This window comes from Mytilus edulis, chromosome 3 (assembly GCF_963676685.1).
Source record: "Mytilus edulis chromosome 3, xbMytEdul2.2, whole genome shotgun sequence".
Taxonomy (NCBI): domain Eukaryota; kingdom Metazoa; phylum Mollusca; class Bivalvia; order Mytilida; family Mytilidae; genus Mytilus; species Mytilus edulis.
In genome coordinates, this window is record NC_092346.1 from 58,352,118 (window position 1) to 58,376,608 (window position 24,491).

The 24,491-nt window shown below is 29.4% G+C and overlaps 2 protein-coding genes across 4 annotated transcripts in view; one reads left to right on the forward strand and one right to left on the reverse strand.

Moving 5' to 3' along the window:
- Window positions 1–766, reverse strand: part of LOC139516935 (elongation factor 1-gamma-like) — a 17,663-nt gene extending 16,897 nt beyond the window's left edge. The window contains exons 1-2 of the mRNA XM_071307413.1: window positions 648–766; window positions 378–524 (exon numbers count right to left, since the gene is read on the reverse strand). Of these exons, the coding sequence (XP_071163514.1) occupies window positions 378–524; window positions 648–659 (159 nt within the window). The 5' untranslated portion in view covers window positions 660–766. The remainder of the gene's footprint in view (window positions 1–377; window positions 525–647) is intronic.
- LOC139516936 (calcineurin subunit B type 1) lies at window positions 702–22,709 on the forward strand. Of its 3 annotated transcripts, XR_011663058.1 has the most exons (7): window positions 702–817; window positions 2,858–2,897; window positions 4,967–5,143; window positions 5,516–5,575; window positions 9,339–10,102; window positions 11,227–11,887; window positions 16,406–20,181. XR_011663058.1 is itself a non-coding variant. In XM_071307415.1 (6 exons), the coding sequence occupies exons 1-6, from the start codon at window positions 815–817 to the stop codon at window positions 16,995–16,997; spliced, it is 513 nt and encodes a 170-aa protein (XP_071163516.1). In that variant the 5' UTR covers window positions 702–814; the 3' UTR covers window positions 16,998–22,709. The 3 variants fall into 3 exon arrangements, 2 of the variants coding, with proteins under 2 accessions (XP_071163516.1, XP_071163515.1); XM_071307415.1 differs by lacking the exon at window positions 11,227–11,887 and having other exon boundaries at window positions 9,339–9,523; window positions 16,950–22,709; XM_071307414.1 differs by lacking the exon at window positions 11,227–11,887 and having other exon boundaries at window positions 9,339–9,523; window positions 17,082–22,709.
- Window positions 22,710–24,491: the final 1,782 nt, after the last annotated feature.

The following is a 24,491-nucleotide window of genomic DNA, read 5'->3' on the forward strand; positions in this document are numbered from 1 at the left end:
ACTTCTACTTCTATGTGGTTAATCTGCAGTCAACGCAGATACACTGTGCATGTGTGTCAACCAGTACAAGCCAAGTTAAAAATAACAAAAGCTTTTGAGTATTTAGAGGAACAAAAACAAATAAAAATTAATTTACAAAAAGAGGAAAATCAATAAAAATAATTTTGATGTTAATTTTTATGCAAAGAACTGGCTCGTTAGTGGACAGTATCATATATATGCATATCAGATGTTTGTTAATTCTACAAATGTACCATCATCTGCTAGTCAAAATCCGTAAAAATATTGTCTGCATTTTCAGAGTTTATTTCTCGACACATATGTATCTTACCCATATCAATGTTTCGATGTGTGACCACATTTAAAAAGCGACTTACTTTTCCAAGCGGAAATTTAGACAAGAAATCTGGAGTTTGGTTGGTTTCACCGAACTTGAAACTTGCAAGCTTGATTGTTGTACGGCTGTACTCCGCTGCAATTTGAGCTTTGAAAGCTCTGAAGTTGTCAGGGTATGTGTAAAGAGTCTACAAAATTAAAAAAAGACAAAGATTATTTATTGTTTTTCAGTTTTCCAGAGGTAAATTTATTGTTTGAGGAAAGATTGCGTTGATTCTATATTGATTGTCACGTATGTCAATGTGTAGTACCCCTGTAGCCATTGCACCGGTAAAAAAGGAAGTTACATTTGAACTTTCCGGTATGTCATGCGCTTTTCGATAGAATTGCTTCAAGTGCCCGGATGTTTCGTCTAGAGTTGTCAATATCGAACTAAAATATTTAATTGATCGAAACAGAAATACAGTTTTAGTTGAAAATGGTAACATAAGTGCCTCATTGAAACATATTTGATGTTGCATATTTGTTATGATATGATTTTTGTATCCTACACTCTAAAATACAATAATTTTGGTTCATTTGTACCAATTTTATGTCCATGATTCTGAAACTGGACAGGGAAAAAGGGGGAAATTTTGGGTACAACCTCATCGATGTCAAATACTCGATGCTTCAACTACATTTTCTAAGAAACTATTACTTCTGTATACGTGAATTAATCAATTGCAAAAAGAAAGATTTTCTAACAGACAACACATTTACAGCATAATAATTAATTTAATATCAATAAATGTCCTTATAAGGTCTACATCGTAGGTTGATTTATCAGCACATTGCATAAAGACACTTAATAAAAAGTAACAATCTGAGAGTCCAGTAATCAAAAATTAAATTTGTGCAAAAATAAAAAAAAATAACATTTACATCAATACATGTCTTACATGTATATACAAACAAGGTACGTAGATATCTAAATATACTGGCTTTGGATCAGTATTTTAAACCAATCCTTTTAAACTGATCCAAAGAATTATAAACACTAATGATGTTTTGTGGAAGTAAATTTCAGAGTACAACTGAGTATGGAAAAAAGCTGTACTGAAAGTAATCTGTTCTGGTGCTGAAAGTTTGAGATTGTATAGTGAGGGTGGTAAAGGGTTATTTTCGTGCAACGTTTTCCGCCTTTTTAATTCACGTGTTTTCGTGTTTTGAAGTTTTATTTCTCGTTTTCTCGTGTTTGGCTCGACGTGCGTGCCTCGTGTTCTCCTTTATTTATTTTCCGTGTTTCGTGTCATTACTCTTAATTTCTCGTGCTTGTCCTGCAATTGATTAAGAGTACGGCCGGGATTAAATTCAAAGCCCCGGTCAGTCTGGAGATTGATTTAAATTATGTGTTCCCATGCAGAATATTTAAAATTGCTATAATTAATTATTATGATCTATTATGAATAATATTTTTCTTTCAAATCAGTTGCGACTAGCCGACGCTAAAATGTGACTGTAGGGTCATCATGTCCATCATATATAATGGCTAGATGATCTCCAAGAACGGCTGATTAATAAATTATTTTACTTTTTACATAAATTTTTACTATTTTATTTCTCGTGCTTCGTTTTTTCCGATTTTTATTTTCCGTGCAACGTTTTTGCCATTTTTATTTCACCTGTTTCCGTGTTGAGGGCCCCCCTTTACCACCCTCTATAGTGAGTCTGGTGTTTTTATCTGGCTGTGGTGTGAGGTAAAGATTTGAATCGACTGCTATAAGTTGGTGTGTGATCTCAGACATTATAGTTACTTGATTAATGTTTCTGCGAGTTTCTAGTGACTTCCATTTAAGATCGTCAATCATGGAAGTGGCACTACTGGTGTTATGGTACTTGTTGGTGACGTAATGTGGTCCTTCTTCATGTTCTTTGTACCTTTTCAATATTATTTTTTTTGTTTTTGGGTGTTAAAGGGGACCAAACTGAAGAGCCGTATTAGAAGTTTTATCGTACCATTGTTTTTGCGAGCCAAACTTTTTGTTTCTTCCTGATTAATTTTCAAGTTTCTTCGTAAAAAGCCTAACATCTTGTTTGCTTTAGCTGTGATGTTGTTGGTATGGGTATCCATAATATCCCATGACATATTGTTGGATACATCTGTTTGGCAATACATGACATCGATTCAAATTGGACACGCTAAGAGTATCACAATATTGGATGTAGATTTGAGAATGTGGAGTCAGATTAGAACGTTGATTTGAGGAACCGGCGTCGATTCTTTCAAATACATATCAAGTAAATATTGCTATGACATATGTTTATGTTATTATAAAATCAGCTGCCAGTCTCAAGTCATTATAATATATACATATTTTGTTTAAGGGCCAGATAAAGCCTGCCTCTAGATGTGGGATTTTCTCACTGTGTGGAATACCCATTGGTGGCTTTTGCTGTTTTCTGCTCTTTGGGCAGGTTATCTCTTTGTGTGACACATTCCCAATTCTCAATTTTAACTTATTGCTTTTATCTGTTTTAGGGAAATGAAGCATCACTTCCTTTGGAATTATGTTCAAACTGTAAGTAGATTTAAATATGATTTGATTGATACTTGCGAATAAAAAGTTTTTATGTTATTTTGAAAAATTTCAGATGATATGCCTTAAATGAATTTCAAACTAATTTTCACAATGTTGCCTTTTATCTTAAGAATTATATTTGAAATTTGAAAAGTTAAAAATGAACAACAATACAGATGATACAAGATTTACTTAACGGCCAATAGCAGTAAAAACTACTATTTAATTTTACTACATCTTATTAATATGGAAATTTAGATTCAACTTTTTTTATTTGTCTGCTGTTTGTTTTCGTCAATGTGTAAAGCTTTTGTCCTCTGTTTGATTTAGTCAATGTTTAAAGCTTTGAAAGTATGACATTTAATTATTGTTCAGCCACATTTTAAGTTCAAATGCTTTATTTAGAAATTGATGATTTTATAATTATCAAACATTTGTTGCAGTCTTTCATCAAAGGCTACTATATATAGCTATATTTACTGAAGTTAAATTCTTGGAATTTTAGGGGCCAATTTTGACCATTTGTAACATTCTCCAAATGACCTTCACCATGCCCACAAATATAATTGAGGCAGAGATGGGTCCGATTACTTTCAATGTAATTGATTAAATTACAATTACTTTGTCATTTGTGCGATTAAATTAAATTAACGATTACATCATTTCTGAAAGTGTCTGATTAAATTAATGATACATTGGCAAAGTAATTATGATTACATCTGATTACAATGAATTAAAAAAAACCTTTTGAATGATGTGAATGAATAAAAGTTCAATAGCATTTAATAGTTTTTATAGAATTTTTAGAAAGGATTAGGTTTGATATATTATAAAATGATAACTTTAAACCTCATCTATTTAATAAACCACGAAAGTTCACTACATACATACATTTATACATGAACATTGTGTCTATGGTTTGACCCATTACCTTCATCAAGATTGATCTCTGAATTATTTTGACTTCAATTGAATAAAGCTTTATAAAGAGTTTGCTGCTTGTCTTCTAACCTCTTCCAGACTTTATTTGTATTTCAAGGTGCAGTTTTATAGAATTGTTTAATTAAATTGTAAACAAAATTCAAATACTAAAAATCATTGCATTTTACATGTCCAGTCCAAATACATACAAAATTTTGCTTATTTTAAACAAGATTTTTTTCCCCAACTTTTAATTTAGTTTGTGTTAATTAGAGAAATTTTGAATGTCTGATTAATCTTTTATCATATGTATTGTCCTGCAGCTATACTCATTTGGTAATTTCAATAAAAACAAACCTTAATTGGTTATCTACCTGTCAATTCAAAGTTGACAAAAATATTACCAAAAGATAATAATTTAGGGTTAAAGATAATTATCACTAGAATATAACAGTTATTATCAAATATGTATATGTACATCTTTAAATTGTCAATATATGTACAATATTTTTTACTAAGGCCAAAGACATATAATTGTATTTATATGTCTCTTAGGATAATGGGGGCTTTTATATACTGTAACAGTTTATTTTTAACTGAAGTATACAAATCAATCAACATGCTTAATAAAGTAAACCAAACTATCTTAACATATTAAATATTTATCAAATAAGAATATTAAAAATGTTAATTTCTTGACCATCAACATTGTAATCATAATGTAATCAAAAAGTAATCAGGATTACAGGGTATTTTGAAAAGTAATTGATTAAATTAAATTACATGTAATCAGATTTTTGGCTGATTAAAATGATTACTTGAAAAATTGTATTCAATTACAGCTGATTAACGATTACAATTACCCCAAGTCTGAATTGAGGTCCTGATCTTGAGGACTTGGGGTACAGATAAATTACATGTATTTAAATCAAATATCTGGTTGGAGGTATGAAAGCAAATTTCTTATAAATTTTCTTGCTTCATTATACAATACTTCATAATACAATTAGTTTTTGAAGTAACTTTACATGTGAAAATATATAAAAAATGTTTGTATTAATTGTTGGACCCTTTCTTGAAATATTTTGTTTAGGGTGATGCAAGTGCAAAGTCTATATAATAATATAATTTTGATTTATATTTTTCAGTTGATGCAGATGAAATTAAAAGACTTGGTAAGCGGTTTCGTAAATTAGATTTGGACAACTCTGGATCACTGAGTGTAGATGAGTTTATGTCATTACCAGAATTACAACAGAATCCTTTAGTACAACGAGTAATAGATATATTTGACACAGATGGTAATGGAGAAGTAGATTTTAAAGGTAATTTATCTCAAGAAATATATACAACTTTTAGTTAAACATCAATATTCTGTTTAGATAAGAAAATAGATTCTGTGTTACTGATAACATGGATAACATATAAGAATATTATTGCCAAAATTGAAGGAAAACAGAAAAACTATAATTATATAACTGAGGTAAACTTTACATTTTTATAAGAAATTTATGACATTAATCTTATTCAGTTGTTTAAGGAGCCTTACAAAACTTAATTATTAGAAATATGTTTCAAATTGACTTAAAATTCACTTCAGGTACATGTAAATTAATAATCAGAGTTTAGCTCTTTTTCACAACTCTATCTAGGAAGTGTTTTGTTCTCCTGTAATTAGTGATATTTTTCTTTTACAGAATTCATAGAAGGAGTATCACAATTTAGTGTTAAAGGAGACAAATTATCTAAATTAAGATGTAAGTACAATAAGTTTTGTCTAGGTTACCTGCTGACTGACCCTGTTTGAGGTCTTTTCCAAGAGTCATAATTGTTTGGTTTTTGTCATTAAGAATCATCTTACTGAAAAAGTCAAATTCAATATACATGTACCACTTTGAGTACTTCAGTAATTTATTCCTGTATGAAAATTGTCCTGATGAAGCCTGCCTTGCAGGTGAAACATGTAGACCATAGCATATAAAATTGCAGACCATTTGGAAGTTTTTTTTGTCAATTTGGAGTATTACATTTTGTTATGTTACATGGATGCTAGTTATTCATGCTCTGCTTTTAAAATGACAGAAAAAAATAATTTTGGGATCGTATGATGGTATGCTGTCTTTGTTGTCCGAAAACACATTGGTTTCCAGACAATAACTATAGTTTATTAGTGAATAGATCTTAATGAATTTTTTTCAGAAGGTAAAATACCACTAAAGGAAGATTGGGATTGATTTTGGGGATTATGGTCCCAACTGTTTTGGAAAAAGGGGACCACAAGCATTTTTCTAGTTTCAGGATAATAACTTGTGATAAATATTTCGATTGCTCTAAAATTGTACCACAATGTTTAATACCACAAGTAGAAGTTTGGGATTCACTTTCGGGGTTATGGGGCCAACAATTTAGGAATAAAGGACCAAATAGCGACCAAAAAAAACAGCATTTTTCTAGTTTCCAGACAATAACTTATGTGTAAGTGTATGGATCTGTCTGAAATTGTACCACAATGTTCTATATAACAAAGGGAAGGCTGGGATTGAGTTTGGGGTTGATTGCACCAAACATGTAGGAATTAGGGGCCAAAAAAGGTCAAAAAGAAGCTTTTTATACAACCGCAAAAATTTTAATTTTTTGGTCGTATATTGCTATCACGTTGGCGTCATCGTCGTCGACGTCGTAGTCCGAATACTTTTAGTTTTTGCACTCTTAACTTTAGTAAAAAAGAATAGAAATCAATGAAATTTTAACACAAGGTTTTTGACCACAAAAGAAAGGTTGGGATTGATTTTGGGAGTTTTGGTCCCAACATTTTAGGAATTAAGGGCCAAAAAGGGCCCAAATAAGCATTTTCTTGGTTTTCGCACAATTACTTTAGTGTAAGTAAATAGAAATCAATGAAATTTAAACACAAGGTTTATGACCACAAAAGGAAGGTTGGGATTGATTTTTGGAGTTGAGGTCACAACAGTTTATGAATTAGGGGCCAAAAAGGGGCCCAAATAAGCATTATTTTTGTTTTTTGCACCATAACTTTAGTATAAGTAAATAGAAATCTATGAAATTTAAACACAAGGTTTATGACCATAAAAGGAAGGTTGAGTTTGATTTTGGGAGTTTTGGTCCCAACAGTTTAGGAATAAGGGGCCCAAAGGGTCCAAAATTGAACTTTGTGTGATTTCATCAAAAATTAAATAATTGGGGTTCTTTGATGCGGAATCTAACTATGTATGTAGATTCTTAATTTTTGGTCCCGTTTTCAAATTGGTCTACATTAAGGTCCAAAGGGTCCAAAATTAATCTTAGTTTGATTTTAACAAAAATTGAATCCTTGGGGTTCTTTGATATGCTGAATTTAAAAATGTACTTAGATTTTTAATTATTGGCCTAGTTTTCAAGTTGGTCCAAATGGGGGTCCAAAATTAAACTTTGTTTGATTTCATCAAAAATTGAATAAATGGGTTCTTTGATATGCCAAATCTAACTGTGTATGTAGATTCTTAATTTTTGGTCCAGTTTTCAAATTGGTCTACATTAAGGTCCAAAGGGTCCAAAATTAAACTAAGTTTGATTTTAACAAAAATTAAATTCTTGGGCTTATTTGATATGCTTTATCTAAACATGTACTTAGATTTTTTATTATGAACCCAGTTTTCAAGTTGGTCCAAATCAGGATTCCATATCAAGTATTGTGCAATAGCAAGAAATTTTCAATTGCACAGTATTGCACAATAGCAAGAAATATCTAATTGCACAATATTGTGCAAAAGCAATTAATTTTCAATTGGAGTTATCTTTCTTTGTATAGAATAGTAGTTGATAATATATGTTGGAAATTTGCCAGACATGACTATGATGTCATTTTCTATTTTTATTTGCCAATAATTTTATGTAAATAACTTCGTTGGAAATTTGCCAATATGAAATGTTGCTGATGAAGCTTTTTTTCCTTATCTTATCTAAAATGTTTTTAGATAATGTATGTTGGACATTTGCCAGACATTACTATGATGTCATTTTCTATTTTTATTTGCCAATAACTTTTGTGTAAATAACTTCATTGGAAATTTGCCAATATAAAATGTTGCTGATGAAGTTTTTTTTATTGTTTTATACAATAAACAATGTATATTCACTTTTACTACCAACCAATCTTTACCATTCAGTGATAACAAGCACTTTATTTTACATTTTAATATTTTATGATGTATTTAAAAGAGTAGTTATTGTTGCAAACTCCATTAGAATTTTGAATTGATATCAGTTTTGGAAAAAGGGAAACGGGGATGTGAAAAAAAAATGGGGGGGGGGGGGGGGGGGGGGGGGGTTAAATTTTTCTCATTTCAGATTTCATAAATAAAAAGAAAATTTCTTCAAACATTTTTTTGAGAGGATTAATATTCAACAGCATAGTGAATTGCTCAAAGGCAAAAAAAAAATTTTAAGTTCATTAGACCACATTCATTCTGTGTCAGAAACCTATGCTGTGTCAACTATTTAATTTTAGATTTAAATAAGTTTGAAGAAGAAATCTTTAATTGATTTGTAAAATCTTGACATTTGTTTTGTGTAAAAAAAACCATGTAATGTCAAAAATTTGATCACAATCCAAATTCAGAGCTGTATCACGCTTGAATGTTTTGTCCATACTTGCCCCAACTGTTCAGGGTTCGACCTCTGCGGTCGTATAAAGCTACGCCCTGCGGAGCACCTGGTTTCTAGTTTCCAGACAGTAACTTGCGTTTAAGAGTATAGGTCTCTCTGAAATTGTACTACAAGGTTCCATACTACAATGGAAAGGCTGGGATTGAGTTTTGGGGTTATTGTTATTGCTCCAAGGGTGAATTTGTTAACAATTTTTCAAATTTCAAATTTTGGAAAAGTTTCAAGATGAAATCTTCAATTGCACAAGTAACAGTATTGCACAATAGATTTGTAAGATCTTTGACAACATTTATTTTGTGTCAGAAACCTATATTATGTCAAAAATTTGATAACAATTCAAATTCAGACAGTACCAAGCTTAAATATTGTGTCCGAATTTACCTGAACTGTTTAGGGTTTGACCTCTATGGTCATATCAGGCTTGGCTTAGCGAAGCATTTTATTTTAATATTGTTTAGGTACACATTTTTAGTGAATTTTAGTTAAGCCACGAATATAGATGTTCACACAAGTGCCAATTATCTATAAGCTTGTATGCAAACTTTGACAAAAGCATGAAATCAAATATCCATGAAAATTGGTATCCATAAAAATGAATAAATTAACAGTCACAGTTTATAGTTGATGAATGACAAAGACAGAGAATTATAGCTTTATAGCTTGCTGTTTAGTATCAAGGCTCTGTTTTGAAAGTGGTACTTTGACCTATAATGGTTTACTCTCACAAATTGTGATTGGATGGAGAGTTGTGTCATTGGCACTCATGAATATCATATTTTCTTATATCTATATAACATATTTCTTGAAACTTTATTTCCATCTTACCTTCTGAACTTTATACATTTATAATTTCAGTTGCATTTAAGATATATGACATGGATAAAGATGGATATATATCTAATGGAGAACTGTTCCAGGTGCTTAAAATGATGGTAGGAAATAATCTCAAAGACACTCAGCTACAGCAGATTGTAGATAAAACCATTATACATGCAGATACTGATGGTGATGGCAAAATATCATTCGAGGAATTTTGTTCTGTAAGTATCGTGGTTGGTTTTGATAGTGCTTTTAGAAAACAAATTGTTTGTAGCTTAATATATATATATATATTTGTTACTTTTGTATCATGTATTTTCATGAAATGACAACTTTCTAAAATATATAAAAGTAATTGATCTTTCTGATTCTGTGTCCAGAGCGATTTTATGATTTTGCTGCTTTCTGAGACCTTCATAGCCACAAAAAGCAAACCATTTCAGACACCTCAAACCAATGTTTTTTTCCATGGACAGAAACAACAAAAGCCTGTTAGCACAGAAAAGAGAACATGTTTTCCTTTTAGATTCCATAGTATTTGTGAAATACCTTTAACATTGGTTTTAGTAGCTAGGATTAATTGGTAGTCAAATAAAAAAATTGCTCAGGACACACACAATCCCAAAAAAGGATTAAAATTTTCTTTCTCTTGGTGGAATTACTTTTAATAGACTTTTAATTTAAGGAAATTTGCACTTGTTTAATAATGTTCATTTCAAATTTGTTTTTAAGTGGAACCACTTTTGATAAGTCAAAGATATTTGGTATGCGGTTATTTAAGTATCTCATATCCATGGACAGTGCTCTAGCTAGAAATCAAAAGGGGCAGGGTGCCATTGGAGGGCAGGGCACTTTTTATGATAAGAAAAGGCACTGCTCATTTTTTTGTCTACGTTTCTGTGTGTATCACGAGTTAACGAATCTCTTTTTTTTTTTTTTACTGTATATGTTTTTTTTTTTAAATAAAGATGCTTTTCAACTATAGTCTTTATTTCATTGTTTGTGTAGTTATGAATGATATAGTACATCTTCATCAACATATTATGTTTTTACAGTTTAACTTCACTCTACCCATTATCAAAGAATATGTGGGGTTGGTTTTTTTTTATCTACGGTATATAGGTATTACAGCTTTCATTATTTCTCAAGAAATTGAGAGCATTACTAATTTATCAATGTTTAGAACATGGATTGCTAAAAGTATAATTATCAAGTAGAAATTGCAATATATATTTTTTATATGTCCAAAGACAGTTAATATCTTTAAGGTAACATTATTATGTTATTATATATTCAATTGGTAATTTATTCCTTTTTTTGATACTAGATAATATTTTTAGAGCACAAATTTGTAATAAGCTAAAACAGGGGAAGTTACTCCAAAATCAATTTCCACCACGTTTGGGTTAATTAAAAACTGTGCTTGTCGCTAACAAGTTGAGATGGAAGGCATTTCTGTAAAGGCATAGTTTTATTCTGATGACTTAAATTCAATTCTAAGTCATGAAAGTCTTCATTTATATACGCTCTTCCATTTTGACTTGGAGATCGAAAATGCCGACCCAAGCTAAAGACACTCGCTAACACATTCATCAAAAGTATGACAAAAAGATACATTGTCCTAATTAAATTACCTAGTTATTAACACCTTTGAAGTCTTTATCATTGTAATTGATTGTAATGACATGATTAACCTTGGGGCCCGGCAATCACACAGGTGTCATATATGTAATTAACTTGGAGATCAGAAATCGATGAAACGTAATTTTACCAAAACGGCACAAGATAATTTTGGGAAAAGACGTCAGGGCAGAAGGGCGCGGATGAAGGCACCCAGGGCGCGGCTAAGGGCACCCAGGGCGCGACTGAGGGCACCCAGGGCGCGGCGCCCTTCTATTTTGGGCTAGCGAGACCACTGATGGAGATTATAATGTATTTGGCCCTGCCTCCTCAGTCATGGTCTACTGACTTTTGAAACTTGGGCAAAGTTTACATGTTAAAGTTATGATAAGTCATGTTTTATCATGTTTATAAATAGCTGTGTAAGCATTGGCCCATCTTATTTCATTTAGCCTTGTATCTTGATTCTTCAATGATTTTGATATTGTGTTTAATTTACATCTGAGCGTATTGCTGTCCTTATTAAAACATTTTTGATTTACTGTCAAATAAAAAAAAAGGCAGATCTCGTGGATTTTTTATTTTCATTTGTTTCAGAATTGCTGCTTCCACCCCTTTTTCACACAAAAAAAATGAACCCCAACCCTCACATTGTTCCTGGAATATCTGGCATGCTAATCAAGAATTACTGTATCCATAGCTATTGTTATTGTTATTGTGTATGTATTTTATGTTTTATACATGTATTGTCAATTTGTATTGATCCCTGGCATTATTATAAGGCCAAACTTTAAAAAATAATACTGTTTTCTCATTCTAATGCAAATATGAATATCATTCTATTTTAGTTATAATTTCAATTTGAAAATCTAATAGATCAAATATTATTTGAAATGCTTTTATGCACCTGGACAGAATAAATACCTTCATTTCAGTAGTAAAAATAATACTTGTTTAAATGCTTTGTGTATGCTTCATTAAGGAAATAGAAAATGTCAAAATGATCATTTTCATATAAAATGTTATTTTGTGAAAAATCACAAATCCCATATTTAGGGAATTTGAAAGGGTGCTTACCCTTTTTGGGTCTATCCAATTCAAAAATATCTTTTATAAACTTATTGCATTAGAATGAAAATGAAATCCAGGGATCCATTAACAGCCGGTTTTTTTTTTTTTTTTTAATTTTCATTTTTTTTATTGAAATCTGTACATTTGTTAGTAATGAAAACATCGAATACCGGTACCTTATCCCGGCCTCGTTAATGTTAGCAATAGATCATGTAAATATATATGTGTTAGTATTTGTTAGTTCATTTTACAAAAAAATATATCAGCTGTAGTTACAATATAATACAACATTTTTCATTTGCAATAAAAATAACATAATAAAAGTTCAAAAATAAGGACCACAAATACTTGAATTCATCATATTAGAATAATCATTTTAACAAACATACAGATATTCAAGATTTTTTCGTTTTTTTAAGAATGGAAAATTTGAGGTTAAATTAATCAATTTAAATTAATCAAAATTTAAAATAAAGAAAAAAAAAAAAAAAAAAAAAAAAAGAAAAAATTAATACAGAAAAAAAAAAAATAAAAATAAATATAATTTTCTGATGAATATTTGATGTAGCTTTTTTGATAGTTCAAAAATTAACATTCTATCATTTTTTTCACATATGAATTATAATAGGACTTTAATTACAATTGAAACAAATGAGTAAATAGAATCCACAATTTATTAAAACTCTCAAGTTTATTGTTTCTTACTGCTATACACTTCTCTAGATTATATAGATCTTTTAGTACTTTCTTCACAGCATGAATTGATAAAACTTTCTGGAAATATCTTGTATTATAAATATATTGTTTAAGACACAGAAAAATCAGGTTTGAAATTTCACCCTTGTATACATGTGAGACATCACCAAACAAAAAATTCTTTTTGGTGAATGAAATACTTATACCATTAGATAAAAACCATATATCTATTTCTTCTAATAAATTCTGGACATTTTCACAATTCCATAGTACATGTTCTATAGTTTCTATTTCTTCCTTACAAAAATTACATAGCTGGCTATTTATGACATTAATTTTACACAAAAATTTGTTTGTAGCTAATATTCTATGATTTACTCTAAACTGTAACCATTGTAATTTTGTGTTATTAGTAACTGCAAAAGGAAGTTTGAAAATTTCTCTCCATTCCAATTCATTAAGTTCCAAAATTTGATTCCACTTTTTCTCCCCATTAGGAACCACTTTAGGTATTAACATCCAATATATATCTTTAGTTCCCTTTTTCCTTTTTAAAATGGTTTGAACAAAAGAGGGAATAAAAGGTTCTGTGAGCTTATTATCTCCCCTTGAATACAGCTTCTTTGTCTTATTTAATGCTGAAATGATACTATTATACATCATTATATTCCCAGAAATATCAAATTTGTCTTTTATTTCCCCATATGAGAGAAACTTTCCACTATTACTAATCACATCATTTACAAAAACAATACCTTTATTATACCAACTTCTATAAAATACATGTTTATTGTTGATATTTATATTCTTATTCATCCATAATGGACTAGCAAGAAAATATTCCCATGTAGAATTTATATCTTTATCTGCAAAATATTGCCATGCTTTAAATACATCAATCCAAAATTTATTTTTGACATTTGAAATAGTATTTGTTGTGTAACTATTTCCTAGTTTAAACAATTTTTCTTTATCCATATTTGTAAATAAAATAGTTGACCATTTACAGTTAGAACTAAACAATTTTCTTATCCATGTACATTTTAAAGCTATCATAAATAGATGAATATTTATCATCTTTAAACCACCATTCTTATAATCCATGTGTAACACTTCTTTTTTAACTCTATGAACTGGTGAGTTCCATAAAAAATAATAAATAGCATCATTAATTTTCTTAATCATCTCAGCATTTGGGTTTGGTAATGTTAAAAAGAGATGATTAAGTATTGGAAGAATAAGAGTTTTAACCACAGATATTTTACCAATAACTGTTAAGTTTCTTTTAGACCATGTATTTATCAAATTTTTTATCTGATGATACCTATCAGTATAATTTAAGTTTAAAATTTTATCAAGATCAATATCAAAGTTTATCCCTAACAGCTTAAAAGAAGTTGACCCCCATGATAAATCTCTGTTCTGGCATAACATTTCTCTACTGTATTTTTTACTTCCTATCCATACTACTTGAGTTTTTGTAAAATTTATCCTTAGTCCAGAAAGTTTCGCATACCAATCAAGCTCTAATAAAGCTTCTTCCATAGATTCTTCACTTCCATCTAAAATCAGAGAAGTGTCATCTGCAAACTGAGATAGTTTATGTTCAACTTGAGAAATTTCTATACCCTGTATTTTCTTATTACCTCTAACCTTTATTGCCAAAATCTCTGCACATAATATGAAAAGGTACGGTGATAATGGGTCCCCCTGTCTACAGCCTCGTCCAATACCAAAGAACTCTGATAAATTTCCACCCTGAATGACTGAAGAGCTAATATTTTTGTAAAGTACTTTTATCCAGTTGATTATGGAATTCCCAAAGTTGAAAAAAGTCAGAACTGCTAAAAGAAAATCCCAGGATACTGTATCAAAAGCTTTTTCAAAGTCTATCAACAGTAATAAACCAGGTATATCTTTTTCCTCGGTATACTGCAAAATATCATATATAAGTCGGATATTATCTCCCATATAACGCCCACTTATAAAGCCAGTTTGATCTAAATTGATAAGTTTATCTAAAACTTTTTTAAATCTATTTGCGATCACCCCTGACCCAATTTTATAAACTGTATTTAATAATGAAATTGGGCGCCAGTTCTTCAGAAAATGGCGTGGCTTGTTATCCTTTGGTAAACATGTGATAATACCTTGTTTTTGAGTGACTGATAATGATCCAATGTGAAATCCATAATTTAGAGATTCTACAATAAAATATTTTAAATCTTTCCAAAAAAATTTAAAAAACTCAGTCGAAAAACCATCAGATCCAGGAGATTTATTATTTTTCATTTTATGTAATGTTAAACCTGCCTCAGCTATAGTTATCTCCCCTTCTAAATTATTTTTTTCATCCTCTGTCAATTTTTCAAAATTTAAATTTTTTAAATCATTTTCTAATTGTTCTAATTTACAGCCATTTAAACTACAGTCCCTATTTTTATATAACGTTTCATAAAATACTTTTGTTTCTTTTAAAATATCACATTGCTTTGTTATAATCCTTCCATCTTCTGTTTCGACTTTTGGTATAATTTTACTAGTAAAATTTTTTGACTCAAGACCACAAAAATATTTAGTTGGCTTTTCTCCTTCCTCAATCCATTTTACCCTTGAACGTATTAATTTACCCTTCATCTTTTCTTTCCTTATATCCTCCAGTTCTTGTTTTTTATCTTTTAATTGATTTATTAATTCTTCCTTAAAATTTGCTTCTAATAAATCAATTTCCCTTTGTAAATCTAGAACCTTTTTATCCTTTTCTTTTTTCTTATAACTTGCATATGAAATAGTCTTTCCTCTGATTTCCATCAATAAAGTCTCAAGAAATAATTGCTTGTTTATAGTAAGTTGTAAATTTTCATCATAAATTTCATCAATATGTTCCAAATCATAAACATGTGCACAATATTGTTTCTTGACATCAAATATTTTATCTTTAACAATATTTACATATTCTTGATCATATAATAAGGAATTATTGAATTTCCACAGTCCTTTACCTCTTATAAATGGGTTAAATTGTAGCTCTAAAATTACAAAAGAATGATCTGAGCGATAGCTAGGTTCAATTTTACAATTTAATAAATTTGTTAACATATTATCTGTAAAAAGAAAAAAATCCAACCTAGCCTGTTTAAAGGGCTTCTTTTTTCTCCATGTATATCTACGCAAGTCTGGGAAAAGTTCCCTAAAAGGATCTATAAGGTTCCATTGATCTATAATTTCTAAAATTTTATCTCTAGCACTAGGGTTATTAATATGTAAATAGTTACAATAGTCTATATTGGGATACAATACAAGATTAAAATCACCACATATTATAAAGTTTTCATTTCCAAAATCTTCTATAATACACATAATAAGATGGTAAAAATTAGGATTATCTGCATTAGGACCATACAATGATAGAAGTGTTACTCTCTCCTTGTCTATAACAATATCTAATGCTAGATAATTACCATTTACATCTTTCTTCTCTTTTAATACTTTAAACTCAAAATTATTATTAAACATTACAGCAACTCCTCTAGAGTTTGAGGAGAAAGATGAAAAATAACACTCATAGCCCCACATGGTCTTAATATTCATTTCACTTTCATTTGTGAAATGTGTATCTTGAATGCAATAGATGTTGCATTTTTTAGACTTAAGGAAATTAAATACATCTCTTCTCTTTTCAATGTCACCTAGCCCTTGACAGTTAACTGAGTTAGTTGTGTATGCTTCATTAAGGAAATAGAAAATGTCAAAATGATCATTTTCATATAAAATGTTATTTTGTGAAAAATCACAAATCCCATATTTAGGGAATTTGAAAGGGTGCTTACCCTTTTTGGGTCTATCCAATTCAAAAATATCTTTTATAAACTTATTGCATTAGAATGAAAATGAAATCCAGGGATCCATTAACAGCCGGTTTTTTTATTAGGGAGTTCTAGACCAATGACCAATATGTTTCTAGAATCTACTAATATGATTGTTAATTTCAGCAGGCAAAGACTGGCTTAATAGTCAAAAGAATATATATAATAAAAAGTGTGTCAACTACTCTTCATAATTTTACATTTCGTCACTAATTGGTACTTAAAAATTTTAAGTATTTTAATTCTCTCAAATTTTCTCATGCCTTCACATAGCATATATTTATTGTAGTATTTGGCTTCAGCTTGTAAATATATATGTGAATGTTGTAAAATAATGTTGTGAAGACTGTTTTCCCAAATAAAAGTAAGACACACTTTTTATTTTTATTTTCAGGTTGTAGGGAATATGGATGTCCACAAGAAGATGGTCGTTGATGTGTGAATACTTTGAGACATTAAGTCTTTCTATCATGCCTATGTCTGTTAATGATCATTTCAATTTGTATATTTATTATTTTCGTTGCAGGTCGTTGGAACAATGGATGTTCATAAGAAGATGGTAGTTGGTAAAATTTGAATATTTGAATGTAGTCTTTGAATTTTTCCATGACATTTTTTTTGTCAGTTGACAAATCCATTTATGTATTTTTGCGTAATTATTTTTCATATTTTTACAATTTCATAACTCCTTTGTTCACATATAGAACTAAGTGTTTGTAATTGTTGCATTTTTATGAAAATTTTTGTGTGACATTTTTACCTTCCTAGTACGAATCAGGTTAATTAGTTTACCTATTGTAAATGATCCAGAGTACAAACTAATTTCATAATATCAAGCAGCTAGTCATTGATTTAGGACCTAAATTGTTTATTTCATAGAGTCTCAGTTTGCAACAGTTAGTAACATTTGATGCTTTTTCATTATTTGCCTAATTTACATGTAATGGTGGTACCTAAGATCTGCTCAAGTGTGAATCAATGAATTATAATCTTGCTTGCAACATATTTCCATGTATATGTCAGCACATTTTGTATTGTTTTCATTTAACTACTGTAAATTGCTTCTTTATATATACTATAAGTAGGCTTAAATGAAATCTAAGATAAAATGTGGCTTTTAATATATCGTGTTGCTAAAAATCCTTTTCAACCTTCTTGGGCCAGAATAATCTTTTAGTGTTGGTGGAAAAAATAGAAAAAGTTGATATAAATGTATTGAAAAAAACCCTTAAATATGAAACTTTAAATAGCAATGACATTGTTTATTTTCAAAATTGTATTGGGTTTTAGACAGAATAACTAACTATATATTTGGACAAATATTAAACCAAAAAAAATTGCGATGAACACCAATTTAAGTTTTGGAAATATGTATGGTCTAATGGAAGGAGACATCTGAAGAAAATTGAATAAGGTTGTACATAAACAAAAAGTATACTCATGAAGCACCACAATTTCTTATAGTAGAATATAAGTCTCCTATTAAATGTCTGCCATATTGTGCAAGGGGTTTTAAAGCTTTGGGGAAAATATGTACAGTAAGTAGAAAGAATGTTCAAACTATGTAACTTAAACATTTCATTGCAGTTACATTTGTAAGATATCCATTGTTCATTTTAAATTTTGTTCTCTAATTTATAAGGCTATTTACATATCATTGAATATGGAATATTGTTGAAATAAATTAAATGTGCTCATCAAATACAGCATATATTTCCATAAATGTACTTAAAGAAATGTGTCTATCAAGGCTTGAATGTATTATAAGAAACATTATTGATATTCTTCTTTTCCTTTTTCAAAATAAATGGGCAAATTATTTTCATTCTTTTGTTAAAAGGAAAATAGGACTAGCATAAAATTTGGAAAAATTTGAATGGTTGTTGGTCTTTTAACCTGTTGAAGTGATATCACAAAATAACATCAGATAAATATGAAAGCACCACATGATTTGGCAGATAATTCTTTTATTTTACATGATAGTACTGGAAATCACCCTTTTACTATCTCCAAATCTATAAAAGTCAGAACAGCCTTATACACTTGTTGGAAGGGTTTTTTTCTACTCTAAGGCATTGATTGTCTTAGCCTTGTTTGGCACATTCCCAGAAATTTTGTATGACATCTTTTACACCTAGGAAGACACTTATTGTTTCAATTTTCTTATTTAAATAAGCAGACAGGTGCAGTAAAAGTAATTCACCTTAAAAAGTGAATTCCGTTACGATTGGATATAGGTTCTAGTTGGGGCGGATAATACTGTATAGTTAGAGACATATCAATGTAAGAAAAATAGTATGGACAATTGCTTTTTTTCCTTGAACTAAGTAGGTCAAATAAAATTCTTGAAAAGGCTTGCACTTATGAGGATCCATTAATAAATTACACAAGTATAAGCCTGTTGTTATCCTTCTTTTGTCTACACACAAAATAACGATTTATATTTCTCTGATGCTTCAGTTAAAACTTTTTAAGCTTTTAACTTTATGACATTGTAATGCAATTTATAAGTATTTGATACACAAGTCATTGGACATAAATGTTAAAAACAAAAAAAGCCCATTATTGTGTTTCATGTATTTGTTCTATTGCAATAGTAAATTTGGGCAAAATGTTTTCCATGAAATGAGTGTTAATTCTTTTTATATGCTTTCATCAAAGACCAGTTTTTTATAGAAATAAAAGCGATTATAATAGTTAAACAACACTAAAAAACTCCACAGAATTTTTGGATAATTCATGAATTATAAATATATTTGAAGTAATTCGATGAAGCTATACTTATGGAATCTAAATACTTGAAAAACTTGTACAACTATTGTTACATTTTATCCTTATCAGTACATGTACTAACATTGTGATTTATGTGCCTAAACTGTTCTAAAATTTAAAAAAATACAAAGTTCTATCTGTGGGTCTTGTATTGTATTTTATAATTGTTAAATTGTGTTTGTTTTTTTGCTATAATCATCAGTTTGTAAACTGGGCATATTTTATTGTGAATATTAAATGTTTTAAATGTTTGAACAAATGGATTGTTACATATTTTGTTTTTGTTTTTGTTATTATTTTGAGACAAAGATTGCTTTATACATTATTCTTTGCTCTATTCCTTGCTGTACAGATTGCTTTGAACATATTAGTTATACAATGTAATTTGTCCCTCTGAAAGTTTGCACATTAATTCACACTGTTACTTATTTCTTCACTGAAAAATCACATATTTTAGAAAGTTTATTATATGAATGAGAAATAAAATATTGATTAACATGCATACATTGGAATGATGATTTACTGTGTAAAAACATTGACACACAAATGTATGGTCACCATTGTATTGAAAAACAAAGATAATTTTATTCATGATGTCAAGGTATAGAATTGTAGTTTGTAAAATGATAATATAAAACATCATGGGTAGTCAAGGTCGTTTTAAACCACCTTTGTCGTAATATTAAACATGCTTTTTGGAATAATATTGCATGCTCAAGATAGAAAAGAGATTTATATATTCCTTTATATTTTATTAGTGAATTGCCAATTAGAACAACTGTTCAATTATTAATTACCTGTACTGGTAACAGTTTGATGGTAACTTTTTCTAGCCAGTTTAGAACAAAAATAAATAGCAGAACAGTTTGATTTTTATGCATTCCAGGAAATTCTGAAATGATTTTGTCTTTCAAGTTTATATCTGAAGTTTACTTAGCTATTGTATAGCAAATATTTATCCTACAAAGTATCAACAAATTTTTGTAATATTTTTTTTGCTCATGTCATATGTATTTGAATGACAGTTGCGTATTTTTTGTGTATGTTGCTTTTAAAAAAAATCTAGTATTTTTATTCTGCAAGATTATGGAAAAAAAAATTTGTTTTGAGAATTATTAATTATGCATAGAAGTCTGTAAATGAAATCAGGGATAAGACTGAATGCTGCTTTATAAGAAATTTAAAAGTCACCAAATAGTAAGTAGCAGATACTATGATACATGTACTGTGAAGTTACTACAATTTTTCATTCAAAAAGTTTTTTTACAAAGGATTTTTTTATAATGCAACTTAGCTTTTTTTCTAGACTCTTTATGAGTTCCAACTTTTTGCTACCCTTTAATATTGTAAGCACTAATTATAATTTTCTCATTTCACTGAAGTCCTGATCGTTTCTTATAATAGCTGTCTCTACTGTATAAACAGAAATGTAGTTACTTTTTTTTTGCTTTCTACCTCTCTTGTATATTTAACTGAATGGAAATGATATACCTCAGAACTAAATCAAACACAGATCTTAGAACACACAAGGATGTATATCTGCTTTATATAAGAAATGACACCTTATACCTATAAATCATTATATCTGACTATGGGAGTAATTGTGTATGCTCATTTGTTAATCTTTTTGTCAAGGATTGAAGGGAATGCTGTTGGTCATTACTTACTTCCGAAAACAACAAAGTCATTAACATGCAGTTTTAGATTGAGGTATATCAAAAAGTTATAATCACAATTTTGCTATCTCAGGTGGTGATTATGAGTTTTTATTTGGATAATAATTAAATTACATGCTCTGATAATTATAATGGGGAAAAGACAAAAAAAAATCACAATGAAATAACTTATGCATTTAGTTAAATTTTTTTTAAAATCTTTCTTGAAAAAACTAAGATCATGAGATTAAAGTCTTAATTTTGTATAATCTAACAACAAAGAAAGATGTACTAAAACAGTTACTCCCATATTCCTGAACACTTCTGCCATCCTACACATTGAGCTGTTGTCTAATTATATTTGAGTATCTCTGAAAAGAATTTTTATACTTAGATTTATTTGAATGTTATTTGTAGTGCTTGCTTTTTTGTGTGAGTTCCTTTATATTGTTTGTATCAAAGTTTTCTGAATTATCTTGAAATTTTTGAATACTTACTTTTTTACAAGATTTTTGTAAGGTCTTAGTGACCATAGGACAGTCTAAGTTATGATTTTAATAATTATTTTTCAAAGGATTTCAATTTGAAATTAAGATTAAGTACATTAATTTACACCCATATTTGGAATTTTTATGAAAGTGCATTTTTTGCATATCTTTTTATGAAAAGTACTGGATAACAAAAAATTTAAATTCGATCCTCTAGGGAATGTTTACAGAAATTCATTTAGAATACAAATTGTTATAAAGTAAGGAGTAATGATGATATTTTCCCAAAAGAAATGGTCTTATATCTCGATTTTATTTGTCAATTTTGAATGCTTTGCCAATATGTTGTCTTTTTGGATATTGTGATGTATTTTTATACAAATAATGAGTTCTCTTTCGTTCTTCTTTTTTTTTAAAATATTTTACTTAATAATTGCTTTCAATAAGCTTTAGACTAGACATATTATATATATAAAAAAAATTAAGACATAAGTATTATATGATGTAAGTATAAGATCCTGAAAAGTTTAAAAGTTGAAATGAATTTTTCTTTGGTCATTTCATTTACTAGAAAAGGCTCGGAATTAGATTATAATTGGGTAAATAATTCATAAAATACTCAATCAGTACGTTTAATATAACAAAGTTCAACAAAAAAAGGAGATGTTTTATTCATCTCTGAAACTGATATGTTAATCTTCCTCTTTCATACAGTGCAGTGTCTATGTAAAAGAAGAAGGTTTACAAAGGCCTAAACTTTTGAAGAGTTGAAATTAGAAACCATATTTTGCCAAAAGTGAACCTTTTCCTTTGAATTAGAGCTCATTCAACACATGAACAATTGTTAGCTGAACACAAATAATTGATATTAAATTGTTTATAAAAGATGTTTAATGTTTATATCTTACAAATGCATTACTTGTTTTGATCCTCTTTTTGGATTTTTTTTTATTAGTCCTCAAGAAAATAATGAAATTTATAAAATTATTTGGTGGAATTGTTCTTTGATATAGCAGAAAACATTGATACACATACATGAAATGCATGGTTTGAAATTGTCCAGAAGTATATATTGTGTTTATGTCGTGTCTAATTATAACTTATATTTAAAGCAATATTTATATACAGCAGACAGATATTGATATTGTAAATTTCCAAGTTGATGCTGTTATTAAATTTACAGTGTTATTTGTATTTTTCTCTCACAAATATTACTGAAAATTAAAAGTTTCAAATTTATTTGATTAGAATTATTATATGAAACCAAGTCATGGCCATCATACTATTGACTTTATTATACAACCATACTTTTTTTTTTGCTTTCGTATAATGCAACGATGTTGGCGGTGTCATTTGGTCTTTAGTTGATTGATGTTTCATTGGCTTTCATACCTTATCTTTGATTTCTTTTAATGAGATTTGTGGTCAAAAAGTGATGAACAGCAAAGCATTTTTTATTATCTTTTGTTTCATTGAGCGAAAACATGTATATTGTGTTGTTGGTTTCGGAATTTTTATATTGTCCTAAGGTTTGATTCCAAGGCAAATATGATAAGTGGTGAACAGCAACTGATTTTTATCCTCTTAGCCACTTCATTGAGCTTGGAATTGATGAAATCTGAGATATTATATGATGTTTCACATTCTTCATAAAAAAGCAAACGTTTAGCAGGACTATTTGAGAGCTCTGAGAAATTTGTTTAACATTTTAAAATCGATAGTCACCAATTCTCTGTTTATGCTTGAAACTAAACCAGATAAGTAAAAGAATACAATATCATTCCAATAAAAGATTATATTTGTCCTTGGGTAGATTCATTGTCGAAAATAATGGATGAAAAATAGCAATAAAATTTTACCATTTAAAATGGAGCACAGGTTTAAAGAAAAAGCACAGCTTATTATTTTATGAAATTTATTTAAAATATCCAAAACGGAACACATCAAATATGAGTATATGTATGATACTAAACCAGAGAATTTCACCAAAAACAGATTGATCAAGCAGCAAAGAAAACAAATCATAGTTTTAGTCTTTTAAGGAAGTAAAATCAGATTTGGAAATGAACTTTTCATTCAAATAAATCAGGAAGACCACAAATAATTAATAAGAACCGGTAATCAGGTTGTCTGCATATTGATATTGTAAAATATCAGCTGCGAGCACAAGATGAAGCTTTATGTTGATTGAGCATGGTGAAAAATTTCAATAGTTGATAGACATATCTTGTTGTATTTACATATTTTTATGCCACACCTACGATAGTAGAGGGGCATTATGTTTTCTGGTCTGTGCGTCCGTCCGTTCAGGTTTAAGTTTTTGGTCAAGGTAGTTTTTGATGAAGCTGAAGTCCAATCAACTTGAAACTAAGAACACTTGTTGCTTATGATATGATCTTTCTAATTTTAAAGCCAAATTAGACTTCTGACCCCAATTTCACGGTCCACTGAACACAGAAAATGAAAGTGGGAGTTTCAAGTTAAAGTTTTTGGTCAAGGTAGTTTTTGATGAAGCTGAAGTCCAATCAACTTGAAACTAAGAACACTTGTTGCTTATGATATGATCTTTCTAATTTTAAAGCCAAATTAGACTTTTGACCCCAATTTCACGGTCCACTGAACATAGAAAATGAAAGAGGGAGTTTCAAGTTAAAGTTTTTGGTCAAGGTAGTTTTTGATGAAGCTGAAGTCCAATCAACTTGAAACTTAGTACATATGTTCCCTATAGTATAATCTTTCTAGTTTTAATGCCAAATTAGATTATTACCCAATTTCAGGGTCCATAGAACATGGAATAGGATAGTGCGAGTAGGGCATCCGTGTACTTTGGACACATTCTTGTTTATGATTGAACAAAGTTTCTTCTTTTCACCAGCAATCTGTAGGTTGACTTGATAGGTTCTGGTCAAACTTATCAACGTCGATTCATTCATTATGACGTCGGTGATATGCCTGGGTTAAAGATATTAAGTCATTGACGTCACAAAGCCGTGGTATGCAATTTTATTAAGACCTAAGCAG

What these genes read in the sequence shown, in the direction of transcription:
- LOC139516936 (XM_071307414.1), top strand. An exon ending in TGGAGAAGTAGATTTTAAAG is followed by an intron (nt 5,144 to 5,515) that starts GTAATTTATCTC and finishes TTTCTTTTACAG; the next exon opens with AATTCATAGAAGGAGTATCA. An exon ending in CATTCGAGGAATTTTGTTCT is followed by an intron (nt 9,524 to 17,081) that starts GTAAGTATCGTG and finishes TTTTCGTTGCAG; the next exon opens with GTCGTTGGAACAATGGATGT.